The sequence below is a fragment of the Panthera onca genome, chromosome F1 (genome assembly GCF_046562875.1).
Source record: "Panthera onca isolate mPanOnc1 chromosome F1, mPanOnc1 haplotype 2, whole genome shotgun sequence".
NCBI lineage: Eukaryota > Metazoa > Chordata > Mammalia > Carnivora > Felidae > Panthera > Panthera onca.
The window spans coordinates 47,605,268-47,626,036 of record NC_138355.1 but is presented as its reverse complement, the minus strand read 5'-3'; the positions used below and the strand labels follow the sequence as shown (position 1 = coordinate 47,626,036).

Sequence of the window (20,769 nt, the reverse complement as noted above, 5' to 3'; positions counted from 1 at the left end):
TTTGATAGCTAGGGTTTCTGCCAAAGTCTACATCGATCCACTTTGCTCAATCCCTCATTGTTCTACAACCTTTGCACTTTTTCTTCTTCCCAGTTATGCCTCTCCCTCACCCCACACACCATCCCCTACCTGCCCAGGATGTAAGATTTTCCCAACCAGTCTATCCTGTGCTCACTTACCTGATGTGCTCTTTACCCATATCTTAACAACTTTAACTAGTTTCAGAATATGGTGCATAAATAAGAGATGATGTAATTGAGGTAAAAAGTGCTATATTTTAGGAAAATATCACAAAAAAAGAACAAAAGGAAAGGGGTAAAAATATTTGAAAGAGCACTTTTATGTGTTTGGACATTTTAACTGAGAGAGCCAAGTTTCTCAAACCATGTTGACCAAAAATGTAATAGATAGGAAAGTGATTATAGAATGTTCCTTCAAAGGCTCCCAAAAGCCTTTTTGAACAAAATTAAAATGATTCCTGACTTCAAAATTATGGCATAAATTCAAAATTAAGACATGTAGACAAGAGGTACAATGGAGTTACAGATAGCAGAGTTTCTTGGGTTCATGCAGTAGAGTTTTGAGATCACTGCACATGTGTTCTCATGTCTTACCTTTTACATTGGTTACCGTCCACTGTGCTCTTCCCATGGGTTGCCTGCAATCTGCGGATATAATGGAAAGGTTCCAAAAGAGCTTCATATTCATCCATTCATTCTTTAATTCATTTATTTGCCCATCCAATGGTCACTTTTTAAGTGACTGCTAAGTGCCTGCTAAGTGCCAGGCATTAGGACTAGCATTTACCAAAAGGCGATTTAGTGGGGAAAACAAAAGGAATGATTATTGTATTTCATCAACATATTGTATTTTACTGTATAAAGCATTGTGATGGAGACAAGCAAAAGAGAGACTACAGGATCATTTAGAGGAGGCAAGAAATCCAAGTTGGAATGAGAGTCTGGAGTGGGATCGGGTTGGGGAGTTTGTTTGTAAGAGGTGGAATGAAGAGAGCCAAATCTGTCAGGGTCACGATGGCATCTTGGGTAGGCTTTGAAGGTTGGATGGGAGTCATGGAAATAAGGATGCCAGGGAGGAGGACATTCAAGACTGAGGAACATGGCTCCTGGGTGGCTCAGTTGGTTACGCATCAGACTCTTGATTCAGCTCATGTCATGATCTCAGTCTTGAGATCGAGTCCCGTGTGGAGCTCCACACTGGTAATGGACCCTGGTGGGATTCTCTCTCTCTCTCTCTCTCTCTCTCTCTCTCTCTCTCTCTCTCTCTCTCTCTCTTCTCTCTTTCTCTCCCTCCCCCTCTCCTTCTACCCCTGCCCCCTCCTTACAAAGTAAAAGGAAAAATACAAAACAAAAAAAACTGAGGAAACAACAATTGTGTTTACAAAGGACTCATAGTAGATCTGTAAAAATGGAGGATTGTGATCATCCCCACCTTTCTAAATCTGCCATCAGTTAGAATTCCACAAGTACTTCAGGTGAATTTGGGTATAGTGTGTGCTGTTTTTCTTCTTTTCTTTTTCAATCCTTATCCTCAAGATTATCATAATTATTCAGATGCAAAATCATTCCTGCTACAGTTTTTAAAGGTCCTCATTTTAATATCACCCTGTAACTAAGCTCCTTTTTATAGCAACTAGTCAATATATACTAACAATTTACTTTAAGAAGCTACCATTTTGACTTGGACAATAATTGGCATTAGGTAGTAGCGACCCAAATACTACACATTTCAAGAAATTTGATTTCAGAGATATATGCAAGCTGTATCCTGATAGTAACTTGTTTGAATCCTAATTATGGCATTCTTGTATTCTGCCCAATTTCTTATTGCTATGACCTATTCTCCCATTTGCTTTTCATAATCCTGGAATTATCTTCTTGGTCTTTATGTTGTTAAAATTTCAAGAAGAAATTGCGTAATCATATTTAAAAAAATTTTAAGTGTAAGTTTATTTTTTCAAATGCTTTAATAGTGTAATGTAATCTCTATCTGCTTTTCCCTGAGGTTTGTTTTTTATTTTTTATTTAAAAAATTTTTTTAATGTTTATTTATTTTTGAGACAGAGATAGACAGAGACAGAGCTTGAGGGGGACAGGGACAGAGAGAGAGAGGGAGACACAGAACCCAAAGAGGCTCCAGGCCCTGAGCTGTCAGCACAGAGCCCGACACGGTGCTCGAACTTGTGAACCGCGAGATCATGACCTGAGCTGAAATCGGCCACTTAACTGACTGAGCCACCCAGGCGCAACCCCCGCCCCCCGAGTTTTTTTTTTTTTAAACTTCATTACAACTGATATTTTCTCTATAGAGGTGTATATATTCTTTGCCACATATCTTTAATTATTCTTGTGTTATTTGTAAAATAATCTGAATATATCTTATTTTGAAAAGTTATTTGGATCATATCATGTATATGCATATGTAACTAATATTCATATATACCAATGAGAAGATAGGAAAGAAATTTAACATAAAATATCTATTTTTGCTATTTCCATTTTGTCCATTTGATTTATTTTTTCTTAAAAAAATTTTTTTTAATATTTATTTTTGAGAGAGAGAGAAACAGAGTGCAAGCAGGGGAGGTGTAGAGAAAGAGGGAGTCAGAATCCGAAGCATGCTCCAGGCTCCAAGCTATCAGCACAGATCCCGACGGTGGGGGGTCTTGAACTCTTGAACTGTGAGATCATGACCTGAATGGAAGTTGGATGCTCAACCAACTGAGCCACCCAGGTGCTCCTTGATTTACATTTTCCACCTTGATTTTTAGTTTTGCTTTATAATATATTCTAGTGCCTACTAAGTTTAGAAATTAGGCTACTTAAAAAGTAGTATCTCCTGTTCTTTTTTTCCCAAAATAATTTTATTTTATTTATTTATTTTTTTAAATTTCTCCACAAAGGGAATTTTATTGAGGGCGCTAGCTTATTTCACGCTCAAAAGACCAACTGCAACCAAATGAAGTGAACATAACCTCAAGATTTTATTGTCTTCATAACATAACAAAATATGAAGCTTAGAACTGGATTACTTGGCCCTTTCTCTTCTTATCTCCTCCCAGTTCAAAATGCTTGCATCTCTTAATGGCCAGCATTCTCTTAGATCTGTAGTTGGGCTCAACACATTCAAGCCTCAGAACAATCTTCTTTGTGGTTTTAGCCTTTTTCTGGGAAATTGGCTTAGTTTGCCCACCATAGCCACTCTGCTTCCTGTCATAACACCGCTTTCCCTGGGCATAAAGAGAATCTTTGCCTTTCTTGTACTGTGTCACTTTGTGGGGTTGGTGCTTGCCACACTTCTTGCGGAAAGTCCGACAGGTTTTAGGAACGTTCACCATGGCTGCAAGAAGACTACTGGCACAGAAAGAGCTACCAAAATAATTTTAGAAAAATAGAGAAATTGTGCAAAGAGCCCAACTTGAGTCTACCAAAACAATCCGGTACACATTTGATTAATGTTTTCTCAAATATATACTTTTATCATGATTTACTTTATTCAATTAAGAACACTTTTCAAATAATAGTTTATAGATATATTGACATTAAAAACAAGTATTTAGGTGTGTGTTGTATGTTAATCATGCCCCTTTAAAATTTGAAAGTGGAAAAATTCAGTAAGTGATGATTATTAAACTATCAAGGATATTTGTTTTTAACTTTAACAAAAATTTTGTAACTGCATCCCTCAAATTAAAGCAAAATCAATCCTATTCCTATCAATTGCCAAATCTATTCACACTCTCATTTAGGGACAAAATAATTTTTTAAATCTTTTTTATGTTTATTTATTATTAAAGAGAGAGAGAAAGGATGCATGTGATGGAGAGGGCAGAGAGAGGGAAAAAGAGAATCCCAAGCAGGCTCTGCACTGTCAGTGCAGACCCCAATGCGGGGCTCGAACTGTGAGATCATGACCTGAGCCAAAATTGAGAGACAGACACTCAACTGACTGTGCCACCCAGGCGCCCTGGGACAGAATAATTTTTTATTATTTTATAAATGTTTATTTATTTATTTTTGAGACAGAGAGAGATCACGCCCAAGCAGGGGAGAGGCAGAGAGAGAGGGAGACTCAGAATCCAAAGTAGGCTCCAGGTTCTGAGCTGTCAGCACAGAGCTCTTCTTGGGGCTCGAACCTACCAACCCTGAGATCATGACCTGAGTTGAAGTAAAATGCTCAAACCACTGAGCCTCCCAAGTTCCCCAGAATAATTTTAAATTATAAAATCAGATCAAGAGAATAAAAAGTTCATCAGGTGGTGTTTTATACATATGTATGTATATGTATATATATGCGTGTATATATACATATATATGTATGTATATATACACGCATATATATATGTGTGTGTATATATATATGTATATCATTTAACTGGCATTAGATGACTACAAAACACATAAGGTGAAATATTCATTGTTTAAACCTAAGTAATACTTAAGACATAAGAAAAATTAGTTCATTCATTAACGTAGAACTTGTGGAGAGAGATGGCTATTCAAAAAAAAAAAAAGAAGTCAAAAGCTAAGTCCTACCTTAAAATATGTTTGTATGCTTTTGAAATATATTTGTGTTACCTATTTGATAAGCCCCCTGCCCTGTTTCTTCAAGAACTGCCAACTTAATTCAAGCAAATGCAGTTGTTATTCATACATGCCAACAATTTGGCTACATGGGGTAAAATAACTTTTTGTTTAATTAAAAATCTTTTCTGAGAATGTGGTTTAACTGAGCTTGAATGGTTTTTTGGTCAATTCAGACAAGCAAAAGTCATGTCATAAGATCTGCTTTATTACTGCTAGAACAAAGATAGTGACTCATTTAAATATTTTGTTAGGACATGAGTTTATTCAGTGTATTGAAGATAAGAACAAAAGTTATCAGGAAGTAAATTTGAAGTTAGAAGATCTTCGTATTAAAGAAAATCGCTCCATTCTGTAAAACAGGAAGGAGATGGTCATTATTCTCTGGGAGCTTACATGTGTTGGGGGATAGACGAAATGCTTGTAAACATAAAAGTAATAATGAATCGTGAACTATGTTGTGAAGGAAGTAAGGTAGGGGCCGGGGAAAAATGACTGGGGTACAGAGACTTTAGCTGGGCTAGTCTTAAGTGGGTCACTTTGGGGAAACAATATTTCAGAAGAGCCCCAAAGATGAGACAAAGGCAAGCACCAAGAGTCTCTGGTGCACACGTTCCAAGAGAGAAAACAACCAAAAGACCTAAAGGAAAAAATACATTTGACATGCACAACAACATACAAACAAACCAGGATGGCTTTGGTGTGATGCATAAATGGTAGGTGACATGATGACATCAGAGAGAGTGGCAAGAGCCAGAAAAGGCATTCCAAGGGCAAGGTAAGGAGTTCACAATGTCTTACAAGTAAAAGCAAAAGCCACCAAAGATTTTAATCACAAGACTGGCATGACCAATTTTGCAAAAAAAAATCCTGTGTAACCCTGTGGAGTATGGAGGCTTGGAGACTAGTTAGCAGCTGTTTCTTAGTCAAGGTGGCAAATGATCATAATCAGAACTAAAATTTTGAATATGGCAGTGGAAAGATGGAGAAATGGAGTAGGGGGCAGTGATACCGTTTTCTTACAGTCAAGAGATGCCATTTAAATTCATGGAAAAAGCATCAGAATTTTAAGAATTATTTGAAAGGGTAATCGATATGAGAACTTTTGTTCTACAGTAAATATATATACACAGTAAATATTGTGAGAAGCTGGTAGGAATGAGAAGGAGCGCCGGCCAAAAAAAAAAAAAAAAAAAAAGCCAGCCAGATGTCTTGAGAGGGAAATCTCGCGAGAGCAGATACAAAAGGGGGCCAGCCAGATGTCCAAGGTTGGATACTCCCCTTGCATGCTTTTGGCGTCCGAAATCTTGCTTGCCCCCTGCACCCGCCAACTGCCCATGTAGCACAATTGGTAAGAGCCCCCTCCCCTTGTTTTTCTTCCTTGAGCCCCAACAATGCTACCCATAAAGGGAGGCCAGCACCAGGACCCAGCAGTCAGCCTTTGGAGGTGACTCCGCTGGGCTGGCACCGGTGAGAAACAGTCTTTCCTGATTTCCCAAGTGTGTGTCTCTTGTCTTTTACTGGGCACCGAGAATTTGCTGTAACAGGAAGATTATGTGAAAGACATGTATCCTTGTCTTTTCCATCTGGTTGTTAAAAGCAATTAACCAAATTTGAAAACTCAAGAACTAGTGGTATAAATATATTATCTTGAAATATAACCAAAAGAAAATGTGTTTGCTTCAGGCTACCTAATGGTCTAGTGTGTGTGTGTGTGTGTGTGTGTGTGTGTGTGTGTGTGTGTTGATTATTTTAATGTTCTGAAGATGGGTTACTCTTTTGGAAGATTCGTTAGTTTTAAAAAAATAATTTAAATTGAATAAATTAATTGATAAAAGCTTTATTACTCTTACCTTGCATTAACTTAATAGGATAAGGAACTATTTATCAAAATGTTAATATATTACTGAAAAATAGTTCCGTAACTCAAAATATTGGCATCTTTGTTTGAAACTTAACTTATTTTCCCAATAATCTGAATGCCATGAAGTATGAATTTATAAAATGAAAAACACACTTATTAGCCTTTAATTAAGCATAAAACATTCATGTGAACACATGAACATTAAATTTAAAAATGAACAACAACAAAAAATCTGGCTCTTTGGGAGTGGGGGAATCCAAAGAGGTGTTTGTGGTGTTTTATGGTAGGATATTAGCACCATCTAGTGGACAACCAGAATGTTTACTTAAATTCGAAAAATCAAAGCTGTAATGTGGAATCATTTATTACAAGTTCCCTAACATAAATGTGCTAAAAGTTTGCTAAAACATCAAAGAAAAAATACTGCATATCAAATCTCACACAAGTATTATTTACTACACAAAAATATCATTTTTTTAAATGTTTATTTTTGACAGAGAGAGAGACAGAGCATGAGCAGGGAAGGGGCAGAGAGAGGGGGAGACACAGAATCCGAAGCAGGCTCCAGGCTCTGAGCTGTCAGCACAGAGCCTGACGCGGGGCTCAAACTCACAGACCGCGAGATCATGACCTGAGCCAAGGTCAGACGCTCAACCAACTGAGCCACCCAGGCACCCCCTGTGTTCTTCTCTAGGATTTTGTTGGTTTCCCATCTCATATTTAGGTCTTTCATACACTTTACATTTATTTTGTGTATGGTATAAGAAAGTGGTCCAGTTTCATTCTTCTGCATGTTAATGCCCAGTTTTCCCAACACTGTTGAAGAGACTGTATATTTTTTTCCATTGGATATTCTTTCCTGCTTTGTCAAAGATTAGATGACCATATAGTTGTGGGTCAATTTCTGAGTTTTCTATTCTCTTCCACTGATCTATGTGTCAGTTTTTGTACCAGTACTATCTTGGTATTATCTCAGTATTGTCTTGGTGACTCCAGCTTTGTAATACAGCTTGAAGCCTGGAACTGTGAGGCCTCCAGCTTTGCTTTTATTTTTCAGGATTATTTTGGCTACTCAGATTCTTTTGTGGTTCCATACAAATTTTAGGATTGTTTGTTCTAGCTCTGTGAAAAATTCTGGTGGTGCAGCAAATGGGTGGACTGATTTGGGTGCTATAGGCATTTAATGATATTTGTTCTTCCCATCCATGAGGATGGAATATTTTTCCATTTCTCTGTGTCGTCTTCAATTTCTTTCATCATTGTTCTATAGTTTTCAGAGTACAGATCTTTTACCTCTTTGATTAGGTTTATTCCTAGGTATCTTATGGGTTTTGGTGCAAATATAAATGGGGTGAATTATTTTATTTCTCTTTCTACTGCTTCATCGTTGGTGTATAGAAATGCAACAGATTTCTGTACATTGATTTTGAATCTGGTGATTTCACTGAATCGTGTATCAGTTCTAGCAATTTTTAGTGGAGTGTTTTAGTTTTCTGTATAAAGTATCATGTTGTCTGTGAATAATGAAAGTTTTATTTCTTCCTTGTTGATTTTTAATGTCTTTTCTTTCTCTCTTCTCTTTTCTTTTCTTTTCTTTTCTTTTCTTTTCTTTTTTCTTTTCTTTTCTTTTCTTTTCTCCTTTTTTGACTGACTGTTGAAACCAGGACATCTAGTTCTATGTTAAATAACAATGGTGAGAGTGGTCATCCCTAGCTTGTTCCTGACCATAGAAGAAAAGTTCTCAGTTTTCCTCATTGAGAAGTATATTAGCTGTGGGTCTTTCATATATGGCCTTTATGAGGTACGTTCCTTTTTCCCTATTCTGTTGAGTTCTTTGTTTTTGTTTTGTTTTTGTTGTTTTTTAGAAAGAGAGAGAGCATGTGCAAACATACATGTAAGTCAGGGGAAGGACAAAGGAGAAGGAGAGAGAATATTAAGCAGGCTCCACACCCAGCAAGGACCCTGACATGGGGCTTGATCTCCCAACCCTGAGATCGTAACTCGAGCCAAAATCAAGAGTCAGGCACTTACCAACTGAGCCACCCAGGCACCCCAAGAGTTTTTATCAAGAATTGATATTGTCATATTGATATTATCAAATGTTTCTTCTGCATCTAATGAGAGGATCATATGGTTCTTATTCTTTCTTTTATTAATGTGGTGTACCATGTTGATTTGTGGATACTGAACCATCCTTGCAGCCAAGGAATGAATCCCACTTGATCTTGGTGAATGATTATTTTAATGTACTGCTGGATTTGATTTGCTAGTATTTTGTTGAGAATTTTTACATCTAGGTTCATCATGGATACTGGCCTGTAATTCTTTTTTTATTTTGGTCTTTGTCTGGTTTTGGAATCAAGGTAATGCTGACCTCATAGGACGAGTCTCGAAGCTTTCTTTCCATTTCTATTTTTTGAAAGGATTTGGGGAGAATAGGTATTAACTCTTCTTTACTTAAAAAAAATATTTATTTTTGAGAGTGCAAGTGGGTGAGGGGCAGAGAGAGAGGGACAGAGGATCCAAGGTGGGCTCTGAGCTGTCAGCAGAGAGCCTGATGTGAGACTTGAACTCACAAACCACGAGATCACGACCTGAGCTGAAGTCAGACACTCAACTGACTAAGCCACCCAGGTGCCCCAGAATTAATTAACTCTTCTTTAATTGTTTGTTAGAATTCCCCTGGTCCTGGACTTTTTTGTTTGTTTGGGAGATTTTTTGTTCCTGATTCTATTCCTTTGCTGGTTATCGGTCTGTTCAAGTTTTCTATTTCTTCCTGTTTCAGTTTTGGTAGTTGATATGTTTCTAGGAATTTATCCATTTCTTCCAGATTGCCTAATTTGTTGGCATATAATTTTTCATAATGTTCTCTTATACTTGTTTGTATTTCTGTGGTGTTGGTTGTTATCTCTCCTCTCTCATTCATGATTTTATTTATTTAGGTACTTTTTCTTTTCTTTTTTGTTAAGTCTGGCTAGGGGGCTATCAATTGTATTAATTCTTTCCAAGAATCATTCCTGGTTGCATTGATCTGTTATGATTTTTAAAATTTGTTTCTATAACATTATTTCTGCTCTAATCTTTATTATTTCCCTTCTTCTTCTGGTTTTTGGCTTTGTTTGTTGTTCTTTTCCTAGCTCCTTTAGGTGTAAGGTTAGGTTGCGTATTTGAGATTTTTCTTGCTTCTTGAAGTAGACCTGTATTGCTATATACTTCCCTCCTAGGACTACTTTGGTGCTTTCCAAGTTTTTGGACTGTTGTGTTTTCATTATCATTTCTTTCCCTGTATTTTTTTATTTCGACTTTAATTTCCTGGTTGGCCCATTCATTCTTTAGTTGGATGTTCTTTAAACCCCATGTATTTGTTGTCTCTTCAAAATTTTTCTTGTTGTTGACTTCAACTTTCATAGGGTTGTGGCCTGAAAATATGCATGCTATGATCTCAATCTTTTTGTACTTGTTGAGGTCAGATTTGTGACCTCATATGTGATCTATTCTGGAGAATGTTCCATGCACACTCAAAAAGAATGTGTATTCTGCTGCTTTAGGATGAAATGTTCTGAATATATGTGTTAAGTCCATCTGGTCTAGTGTGTCAATCAAAGTCATTGTTTCCTTAATGGTTTTATGTGTAGACTATCTGTCCATTGGTAAGTAGGGTATAAAAGTACCGTACTTTATTGTATTATTGTCAATGAGTTCCTTTATGTTTGTTATTCTTTTATATATTTGGGCATTTAAAATTGGGGGCACAAATGTATACAATTGTTAGATCTTGATGGAAAACCCCTTTATTATGATAGAGTGCCCTTCTTTATCTCTTGTTACAGTCTTTGGTCTAAAATCTAGTTTGTCTGATATAAGTATGGCTACTCCAGCTTTCTTTTGATATCCATTAGCATGATAAATGGTTCTCCATCCCCTCACTTTTAATCTACACTTTTAATCTACCGGTGTCTTTGGGTCTAAAATGAGTTTATTGTAGGCAGCATATAGATGGGTCTTGTTGTATTATCCATTCTGATACCCTATACCTTTTGATTGGAGCATTTAGTCCATTGACATTCAGAGTGATTGTTGATAGATATTAATTTAGTGCCATTTTTTAATTTGTTTTGCCATTGTTTCTGGAGATTTTCTCTGTTCTTTTCTAAAGTTTGTTGCTTTGGTCTTTCTTTTCCACTCAAAGAGTCCCCTTTAATATTTCTTGTGGAGCTGATTTAATGGTTACAAATTCCTTTAGATTTTGTTTGTCTTGGAAACTGTTTATCTCTCCTTCAATTCTGAGTGACAGCCTTGCTGGATTGAGTATTCCTGGCTGCATATTTTTCCCATTCACCACATTGAATATATCATGTCACTCCCTTCTGCCTGCCAAATCTCTGTGGAGAGATCTGCTGCTAGCCTAATTTATCTTCCCTTTAGAGTTAGGGACTTCTTTTGTGCTGCTTTTAGGATTTTTTCTCTATCTCTATATTTTGTGAATTTAACTACAATATGTTTGGTGTTGGCCTGCTTTTGTTCATTTTGATGGGAATTCTCTGTGCCTCCTGGATTTGGATGTCTGTTTCCTTCCCCAGATTAGGGAAGTTTTCAGCTATAATTTCCTCAGATGATCCTTCTGCCTTTTCTCTTTTCTCCCTCTTTTTCTTCTGGGACTCCTGATATGAATCTTATTACACTTTAAGGAGTCACTGAGTTCCTTAATTTTACATTTGTGGTATAATATTTTTATTTCCCTCTTTTCTTCAGCTTCAATATTTTTCATAAGCTTATCTTCTAAATCACTGGTTCATTCCTAGTTTCTTCCATCCTAATGGTCATTACATCCAGTTGGTTTCAGATCTCACCTATTGCATTTTTCATTTTGGCCTAACTAGTTATTAGGTCATTTATCTCTGTGGTAAGGGAGTCCCTGGTGCATTCTACGTTTTTCTCAACCCCAGCTAGTGTCCTTATGATTGTTGCTTTAAACTCTGAATCAGGCATATTTCTTTTTCATATATAGATGAAACATATATCTGTTTTCTTTTTCATATATAGATGAAACATATATCTGTTTCATCTAGATCCCTGGCTGTAACCTTTTCTTGTTCTTTCTTTTAGGATTAATTCGTCTGTCTTGGTATTTTGTCTAGGTCTGTCTTCTTCTGTATGTTAGGAAAGCCTATTATGTTTCCTACTCTTCAGAGTAATGGCTTTATACAGAAGAAGTCATGCACTGTCCAGCACCTAGCACTTCAGGAAGTGCCTCTGGTGTCTGCAGTGTGCTGCTGTGTTTTGGCTGCTCTTTCCTATAGGTCATTCCTCTGCAGAGTTTCTCCTTGCCTGCAGTGGGTAATATTTAGACGTTGGCCAGAGTGTGGCAAGTTTTAACTAGGTCTGCTCTGGTCTGCTTGCTAAAAGAGATCTGATGCTATTTCCACTAAAGCTGAAGCTTTTCAGCACTCTATGGTCAGTAGACATGGTGCATGTGGGGGAGTTTGTGCTGGTCTTCTGGGGGCAGAAGCCCACAAAGCTGGTTCTCAGGCACACCTGCCCCAGTAAAGAAGCACCTTCAGAGCACAGGGGTATGGGACTTGGTATAAATGGTTTAGGCCGCCAGGTTGATGCTGTGCTGCTTACTGAAGTTAGTTTATGTTGAGGGGTGGCGAGGGGGAAATGGTGCCAGCCCTGTCCCTCATTCCTGGAAAGGGGACATCATGCCCACCACTGTCCAGAATGCCCTCCTGGAGAAGGAATAATCTCCAGTCATGTGTCCCAGTTGTCCTTCAGATTCCTACCTTCACCCTGACTATGTCTGGGCTCTCTGCTTGCCTGGCAGCACAATGCACATGTGTTCTATCCCAGGCAGGCTGGTTGAGTTTTAAAACTCAAAATTTTAGGGACCTGGCATGGTGCAGATGCATGTTGGTCCTCTTGGGAAAGGTCATGCCACACTGAGACTGATGTAGGTTTGTCCTAGAAGGGCAGTTGTACCACAGAACAGGGCTGTGGGTTTGGAGTAAAGCACATCAAAGAGCTGATGTCTGGGTTAGCCACCTTCAACAGGTGTCTCTGCACCTATGTTGAGAGGCAGGGGAGAGAAATAGTGCTTGCCAGTTCTTTTGTCCTGGGGAGAGGGAATGCCACCTCTCCAACACGTGCTCTAAAAAGGAGGAACCATATTTCACAATGTGTCCCAGAGGATCCTCAAATAGCACCTTCTGCCCCCTCGGCCTATCTGCTCTCCTTCTTCACAGGAGCACTGCAGTGCCCTCAGGGCTTCACACCAGCCATGCAGAAGACTTCTAAACCTTCAGTATTTGAGCTCTACTGGTCATAAAAACTCACAAAAATCAGCCCCTTTCATTTTCCCAGTCGTTTTCCTTGTGCCAGTCCCTGTATGCTCTTCTCTCTCTCTCTCTCTCCCTCCCTCCCTCCCTCCCTCCCTCCCTCCCTCTCTCTCCTTTCCTCTTTCCATGACCAAGGCTCTCTTCCATAGTACCCATGATCGATTTTTCCCCCAAAGCATTGCTCCACACCTCCTACCTTCCACAATGTGGCCCCTTCTCTCCCTCTAGTTATGCAATTTTTCTTGTCAGTCCTCAGATCAATATCTTGGGTGTTCATAATGATGTGATATTTATCTAGTGTGTTCAAGGGATAAGGCAATCAGTCCTTCTGCTACCCCACCCTCTTAGGTCTTCCTGTAGTCACTCTAATATCAAGGGTAGTTATACCTAAATTAAGCAGCAAGCAGTATTAAAAATATTAGCAATTACGGGGTGCCTGGGTGGCTCAGTCAGTTGAGTGTCAGACTCCTGGTTTCAGCTCAGGTCTTAATCTTAGGGTCCTAGGATCGAGTCCTGCTTCAGACTTTGTGCTGAGCGTGAAATCTGCTTAAAATTCTCTCTCTTTCTCTCTCTCTCTCTCTCTCTCTCTCTCTCTCTCTCTCTCTCCCCCTCTGCCCCTCCCTCCTCTCTAAAATAAAAATATGTGTAGGCATGAGCTTCATATTAACATCCTGTGATCTCTTTATATGTCATTTAATTTTTTGCAAAATAAGAATCATACTGTAAATGCAGATTCTGTTACTTTAATACCTTTATTGTGAAATATAATATATGAGTGAATAAAATATGAATCTACCATATTACAAACATAATAAATCACCATGTCAAGAAGCAAAACATTCCCAGCATCCCTGAAAATCCCCATGGGTTTCTATTATGTCAATAACCCTACCTTTGCTCTAGAAGAAAACATTATCTTAATATTTCTGGTAATTACATTTTTGCTCTTCTTTAATAGCTTTACAGCCTATGTACACATCCCTAATATGTACGTTTGTTCTTAAATTGTATCTAGTTGAAATATTCCTAAAAAGTCACCTATGTGTCTTTTACTTCATGTGATTATTATTTCGTTTCTTTTCAGGTCATTTTGTAGCATTGGGTGGACTATTCCATTGCATGAATATACCATAAATTTTATTTATTTATTTATTTGTTTACTGATGGATATTGGAGTTGTTTCTGGCTATTAAAAATCATATGCTAGAAATATTGCCACACATGAAATCTAGTTCACATGTGTTTTAGTTTCTCAGTGATGTATTCCTAGGAGTAAAATTTCCAAGTAATAAGCAATGCATACTTTGAATTTTCACTACAAGTTTCTAAATTCTTTTCTATTGTGGTGGTTCCCATTTTTCTTTGTACCAACAGTTCCTAATGCTCCACATTATATCCAAATGGTGGGATTTTTTAACTTGTTAAATTTTTGCCAATATCATGTTATTTAAAAAAAATTTTTTAATGTTTATTTATTTTTGAGAGAGAGACAGAGTGTGAGTGGGGTAGGAGCAGAGGAAGAGGGAGACACAGAATCAGAAGCAGGCTCCAGGCTCTGAGCTGTCAGCACAGAGCCCGAGCGGGGCTTGAACTCAAGAACCATGAGATCATGACCTGAGCTGAAGTTGGACGCTTGCCACCAGGGCCACCCAGGCGCCCCTGTATCATGTTATTTTACTCATGGTTTATTATGGTTTTCATTTTCATTTTTAGTTTGAGCAATTTTTCATCAGTTTTTTGATCACTTGGATATTCTCTTTGGTGAAATATTTATTCAAGTCCTTTACCCACTAAAATTTTTTCTCACTAGCTATTTCAGATATTAATAGCAACGTTATTTCTCCTTGCATATTTTATATAAGTTACTGGTGAAGCCAACTAGTTTTATAAACTGAGATTGGAGGGGTTTTGGGGGGTTTTTTGCATGCTTGTGTTATAGGACTCTGGAGGATTGTTTTGTTTTGCTTTAAAGATTTTCTTTTTTAAGTAATCTCCACACTCAACGTAAGGCTGAAACTCACAACCCCAAGATCAAGAGTCACATACTCTATTGACTGAGCCAGCCAGGCACCCGAGAACTCTTGAGGTTTTTAAAATCTCCTAGCAATAGTGAGATCCTGCCTCCTGAGTCATCACTGCCTATATCCACTAGGGGGAAGGGGTGAAAATTTGGCCAGAGCCAGATACCTCCCTGCATTCCCTGAGGTCAGGATGCAGGGCTTTTGTGGACAGGGCTCCCAGGTGTAAAGTTTAGGAATTCAGCTTCATAGCATGCCACAAATTTTGATATATATCATATTTTCATTATTGTTTAGTTCAATTTGTATTCTAATATGTATTGTGGTTTCTTCTTTAGCCCATGAGTGATTCAGAAGTGTTGCTTAACCTCAAAACTTTTGAGATTTTTCCAGTGATTTTCTGTTAGCAATATCTAGTGGTCAGGCAATATACTTAGAGTGATTTCAATCCTTTGAAATTTATTGAGATTTGCCTATAGTCTATTTTAGTGAATATTCCATGTGTGTTTGGAATGAGTATGTATCTGCTGCTGTTGAAGGTTGCATTCTGTAACTATATAAAAGATTGCTTTGTTTAATAATTGTCATACATTCTATATCCTTATTTGTCTATCTGCTTGTTTACCAGACACTTGAAGTACATTTAAATCTCAAACTATTATGACAGATATGTTTACTTCTTTTACTTCTATTATATCTTGAAGACATATTATTACATTTATGTACAGTGACATGCTGGCAATTATATAACAATCAACTATTAAACAAAAAAGAAAGGAAAGAGTCTTGACTTATAGAATGCACCAGTTCATATAGTGTAAATACTCATGATATGGTCAATTTCAAGTTACAAATGTGACATCACTGAATACTGTATTGGGAAGAGATGTGTATAATTAGCTTCTGTGAGTCAGTGTGAGCCAACTCCAGCAATCATTCTAAATGTTTATACACATTTAGAATTATTACATCTTTCTGTTAAAGTAGCTCTTTTATTGTGAAATGACCCTCTTTTTATCTAGCAATACTTTCTACCTTAAATTATTATTTGTCTGATGTTAACATACTAACCCTTTTTTGACTAATATTTTTATAATGTATCAGTTTTCATCATTTACTTTCACCTTATCTATCCCATTTTATTAAGAGTAATCAGCATACACTTCTGTTTTAGTTTGTTTTCCTCCAGTCAGTGTTTATATTTTAATTGGAGTGCTGAATCCATTTACATTATTGTAATTGCTGAGACAGTTAAGCTCAAACGTAACATATTGCCATTTATTTTTCATGTCATCTCTCCTTTGTTGTTCTATTCCTCCTTTTCTGCCTTTATAAAATATTAATGAAATGTTCTTTACTAACTCACTATATAATTTCTATTAGTTATATATTTCCTAATATTAATGTTTTACAGTAAGCATACTCAAATTATTACAGTCTACACTAAATTAATACTTTTAATATACTCTAAACTATATAAACATTAAAACAGTTTAATTTCATTTGTTATCTCTTGAAATTTTTGTTATTATTGTTATGTATTTTACTTCTGAATGTTTTATAAACACTATAAGACATTGTTACTGATTTTAAGTCAATGGTCTTTTTCAATTGTGTTAAAATATACATAGCACGTTATTTATTATTTTTCAGTAGTCTTTTTATTAACCCATATGTTTATTTTCTTCAGTCTTGCTCATTTATTCTTACTCTTTTTTGGCTTATCTATGGGATCATTTTCCTTCAACCTAGAGAGTTTTAGTAGGGTTTTTTTGTTTGTTTTTTTGTTTGTTTTTTAGTGTCAGTCTGCTATTATTGAATGCTCTCTGTTTTTATTTGTTTGAGAATGTGTTTCTATTCTCCTTCATTTTGCAGTATATTTCTACTGGGTTCAGAGTTCTCTATTGCTGTTCATTTTTCAGCACTTTAGAAATGCCAGCACACTGGCATGTCTAATGTCCTCATGCTTCAGTAGTTACTATTACAAACATGGCTGCTATTTTCATTGTTCTGACAGAAATGTGTTCTTTCTCTGTCTGCTTTTAAGAGTTTGTGTTTCAGGACAACAGAGTTCTGCCTAATTGACACAAAGCCCACCCCCATCCCCTAGTTGTCCCCATTCTTCTGCCAAGTACTGCACAGGGATCCCCATTCAGAGGTCCTCCCTGGGGACCTGAGAGTTGATATTTTTTTAATCAATTTTAGGAAACTTTAGCTATTTTTTATTCAAATATTTTTGTCTTTTCTCTCCTCTAGTTTTGGAACTTTAATTAAACAAACAGGTATCACTTTGCTTCACACATTTCTTGCACTCTGTTTTGTTTGTTGTTGGTGTTTTCTACACTCTTATCTTTCTGTATTCATTTTTTATATTTCTACATTAGTCTTCTTCAAGTTTAATACATTTGTGTTCTGCTGTGTCCGTTTGGCTCTTAAGACCATCCGATGTATCCATATTTCAGATATTTATTTGTAATTTTAGTATAACACATGGTTATTTTTATAGTTTCAATTTTCTTTTGAATATCTGTTTTTTAAAATTTATTTTATCTATTGTTTCCCTGTCGTTCCTTTAACATACTTAAAATAGCTATTTTAGTGACCTTGACACTAATTCCAACATCTGAATATGAGTGTCTGGCTTCCAGAATCCATTTGTTTTTGCTTCATTTTTTATCACATTTTTTGCTTCTTTATGTATCTTTTAATTTTTTATACAAAGCCATACATTTCATATGAAATAAATGTAATGTAAATGTTCATATTATTTACCGTCCCCCCACCCCGATTGACAAGAGTGTTTGCTTTTTATTGATCTAATCAAGAAATGAGCTCAGATGGGTCTGAGTTGCACTTCTGGTTTGAGTCAGTCCACTTCTGTTTTAAAAAGTCTAAAAGTAAAGACCTTCTTGCTTTTTTATCAAGAATCTGATTGGTCTCATCTTCATCCATCCCAAAATACTCTGAGGGATTTATCCTGCTTTTCTGATGTTTTGACCTCTGTTCTTTAATCTCACCCTGAGTGACTTTCAAATTTGGCAACTGTTTTGATGAGGATACAGGTGTGTATTTGAAGCAGGATCTTTTTCTTATTGGGACTTTTTCTATGAAACTATAGGAATTTTTACTCGACTCTTAGGCTCCAGCAGAGCATCCTCATTCTGCAAGGTTTCAGAATTTTTCCTGTTAGTCATACCTCCAAAAGTGTCTGCTTCTTCTTTCCCTCATTAACATCCCTCCATTCAGGCAAAGCCTAATCTTCAATCCATACCCAGAGTTGGCAAACATAACCAGGTAAGAGATGGCCAGAAACAATATGTTGCTAAAGGAGGCCTTTCCCACTTTGGTTTAGTTCATTTAATCACTTTTCTTCTCACTATTTCCAGGATTTCCAGTTCCTTTCAACACACACACATGAAAACACCCCTACTGCTCCCCGCCCTCCCCACACAGAGTTTGTTATTGTTTTTCCAATTTGCGGTAGGATGTTGTTTTGTTCCAATCTATTTTGTCGTATTTGGAATATTCCCATGCAATTTTGTATCATCTTACCACACTTTATTTCACTAACTAGAATTTATCTACCTGTAATGCATATTGTACATGTCTTTAATTACTTATTTAATAACTAACTTCCCTGGTAGAGTGGAAACACTTGAGATCAGGTACTTTGTCTCTTTTTAAATTTATTGTTTTTCTTCAGAACTTAGAATAGCACCGAGTATTTTCCAAATCAACAGAAGAATAGTAGAATGCAGTGCAGCAGTTAAGAATAATATAAAATCTCACCTATATTCCCTGGCTAAGAGGTCAGGGGTAGCAAATGTTCCCTTACATTCATTTTTCAACTTTCTGTTGGTACAGAAATTCCAACTGGCAGATTTTGCCAATATTCTCACCATTGATGACCTTTGTGTATGTTGTCCTTGCATCCCCAAAGGATAAGTCATTTTTTAAAAAGATTTTGTATTTATTTTGAGAGACGGAGAAAGAGAGACAGTGCAAGTGGTGGTGGGGGAGGGGGATGGACAGAGAGAGAGGGAGAGAGAGAATTCCAAGCAGGCACAGTGCTATCAGCACAAAGCCTGATGTGGGGTTCCATCTCACAAAAAGCGACTTGAACTGAATGACTTGAACTGAAATCAATAGTCCAATGCTTAACTGACTGAGCCACTTAGGCACACCAAGGATAAGTCACTTTTAGCTCTCTACAATGGATATCACTATTGTTCCACAATCTTCATGAAGTGGCATACATTTTCAGGCTGTCAGTTTATTTTCAGGTCTAAAGTAGTGATAAAAATAACAAATAATATCATTATTTTGATAAAAAAATAATAAAGTAAAGTAAAGCAATTTCTATGGAAATCTATTTTTACAAATTTATGTAAATTCAATTTCTGTAAGGTAAAAATATATATATATATTAAGACATACATTTGGATGGACATATAACAGCATAGGTATTTTTAAAAGCAAAAATAAACTAAACATATTGTAAACCTAAATAAACACTTTAGGCAATTACTTTGTTTATTGTTTTTAGATTGTAAAGGACCTCCTCCAAGAAAACAAACTGAAATTTTGTCAGGTGTCTGGTCTGAACAAGACTATCCAGAGGGAACTCAGGCTACATATAAATGCCGACCTGGATATATAACTCTTGGATCTATTATAATGCAATGCAGGAATGGACAATGGGTGGCTCTTAATCCACTGAAAACATGTGAGAGTAAGTAATTCATACATTTCTGAAGTTTGTGAAAACTTTAGTTTGAAAACACTGAATGTTTGATATTATAGAATTATTAGCTGAATTATATCACAATTATCATTTAAATACAAAATAATATACCATCATTATTCTTAATAAGGAGTTGTAATCTTCCAAAAATTAAAAAAAACCAACCATATAGATAAGTTTAATAATAAAATGATAACTTTGCCATTTTTCACTTTTCCATATCTTCAATTATGTCCTCTGATGTAATATTAAGTCATTTTCCTTGAACTCCTACATAAAATGTGTTTCCTGTGTTACTTAATAAAATTATATTCTTTTTTTCATTTTAGAAAGGCCCTGTGGACATCCTGGAGATACACGTTTTGGTACTTTTCAACTTGAAAGAGGAGAAAAGTTTGAATATGGTGCAAAGGTTGTTTACACATGTAATGAAGGGTATGTAGTCAATATGAAAAGAGATTTATAATTGAGATGATTATAATTTAGATAGTAAATAGGGACTGTACTGATTAGTATTTTTAAGGTTACTTTATTTTTCTATGAGCATTTTTATAAGTACCGTAACAAGTAGCCTGAAAAATTATAATGGAAATGATTATATTTGGATACCTTATTATCTTCTCAACATTGAAAACTTAAAATGAATGATAATTATGCTGAGAAAGTGTAGTTCTAGGAGGGCTGGAAAATAGTATACATATAAATTAGGATTTATTCCAACAAGTCCTGACTATATTCTATTATGTGCAGAGTATATGGGATTTCAGTATGTCAGGGACAGTGGGAATGGTAACAAAATCATATTACATGACTGATTTAAGCTTTTAAAAATTAAAAGAAGTAAATATTTTACACTGAAGTAATAATAATTACCATTATTTAAGTTTCCATGGTCTGAAAATTACTCTTATCACATGGACCAAAAGTGCTACTACCTTCATAATCATTGACTCTGTTCTCTAAACTCCTGCTGGATTTTCATGGCTAATCTTAACACTGTAATACCTCTTAAGTGTTCTTTATTCCTGTTATGCCCACCCAGGTCAACAAATTGTTTTGAAGAAAGTTTCATACTTTGGAAAAACAGCATCATTACAAGTTTATACTGCATATATAAAAATAGGATCAAAATTACAAATTGATTTTTATTATTCTCTCATTTATTTCTTGATTTGAGGCAATAAAATATATTTTAAAAGTTAGG

The 20,769-nt window shown here is 36.2% G+C and overlaps 2 protein-coding genes across 2 annotated transcripts in view; one reads left to right on the top strand and one right to left on the bottom strand.

Moving 5' to 3' along the window:
* The window catches only part of LOC132685821 (complement receptor type 1), a 150,599-nt gene that overhangs the window by 4,068 nt on the left and 125,762 nt on the right, over nucleotides 1–20,769 (top strand). Inside the window, 2 exon segments of the mRNA XM_081791836.1 lie at nucleotides 19,368–19,553; nucleotides 19,895–20,000. Coding sequence (XP_081647962.1) covers nucleotides 19,368–19,553; nucleotides 19,895–20,000 — 292 coding nt within the window.
* LOC132686492 (large ribosomal subunit protein eL42-like) lies at nucleotides 2,928–3,384 on the bottom strand. Its single transcript, XM_060644332.3, has one exon. The coding sequence runs from the start codon at nucleotides 3,356–3,358 to the stop codon at nucleotides 3,038–3,040; it is 321 nt and encodes a 106-aa protein (XP_060500315.1). The 5' UTR covers nucleotides 3,359–3,384; the 3' UTR covers nucleotides 2,928–3,037.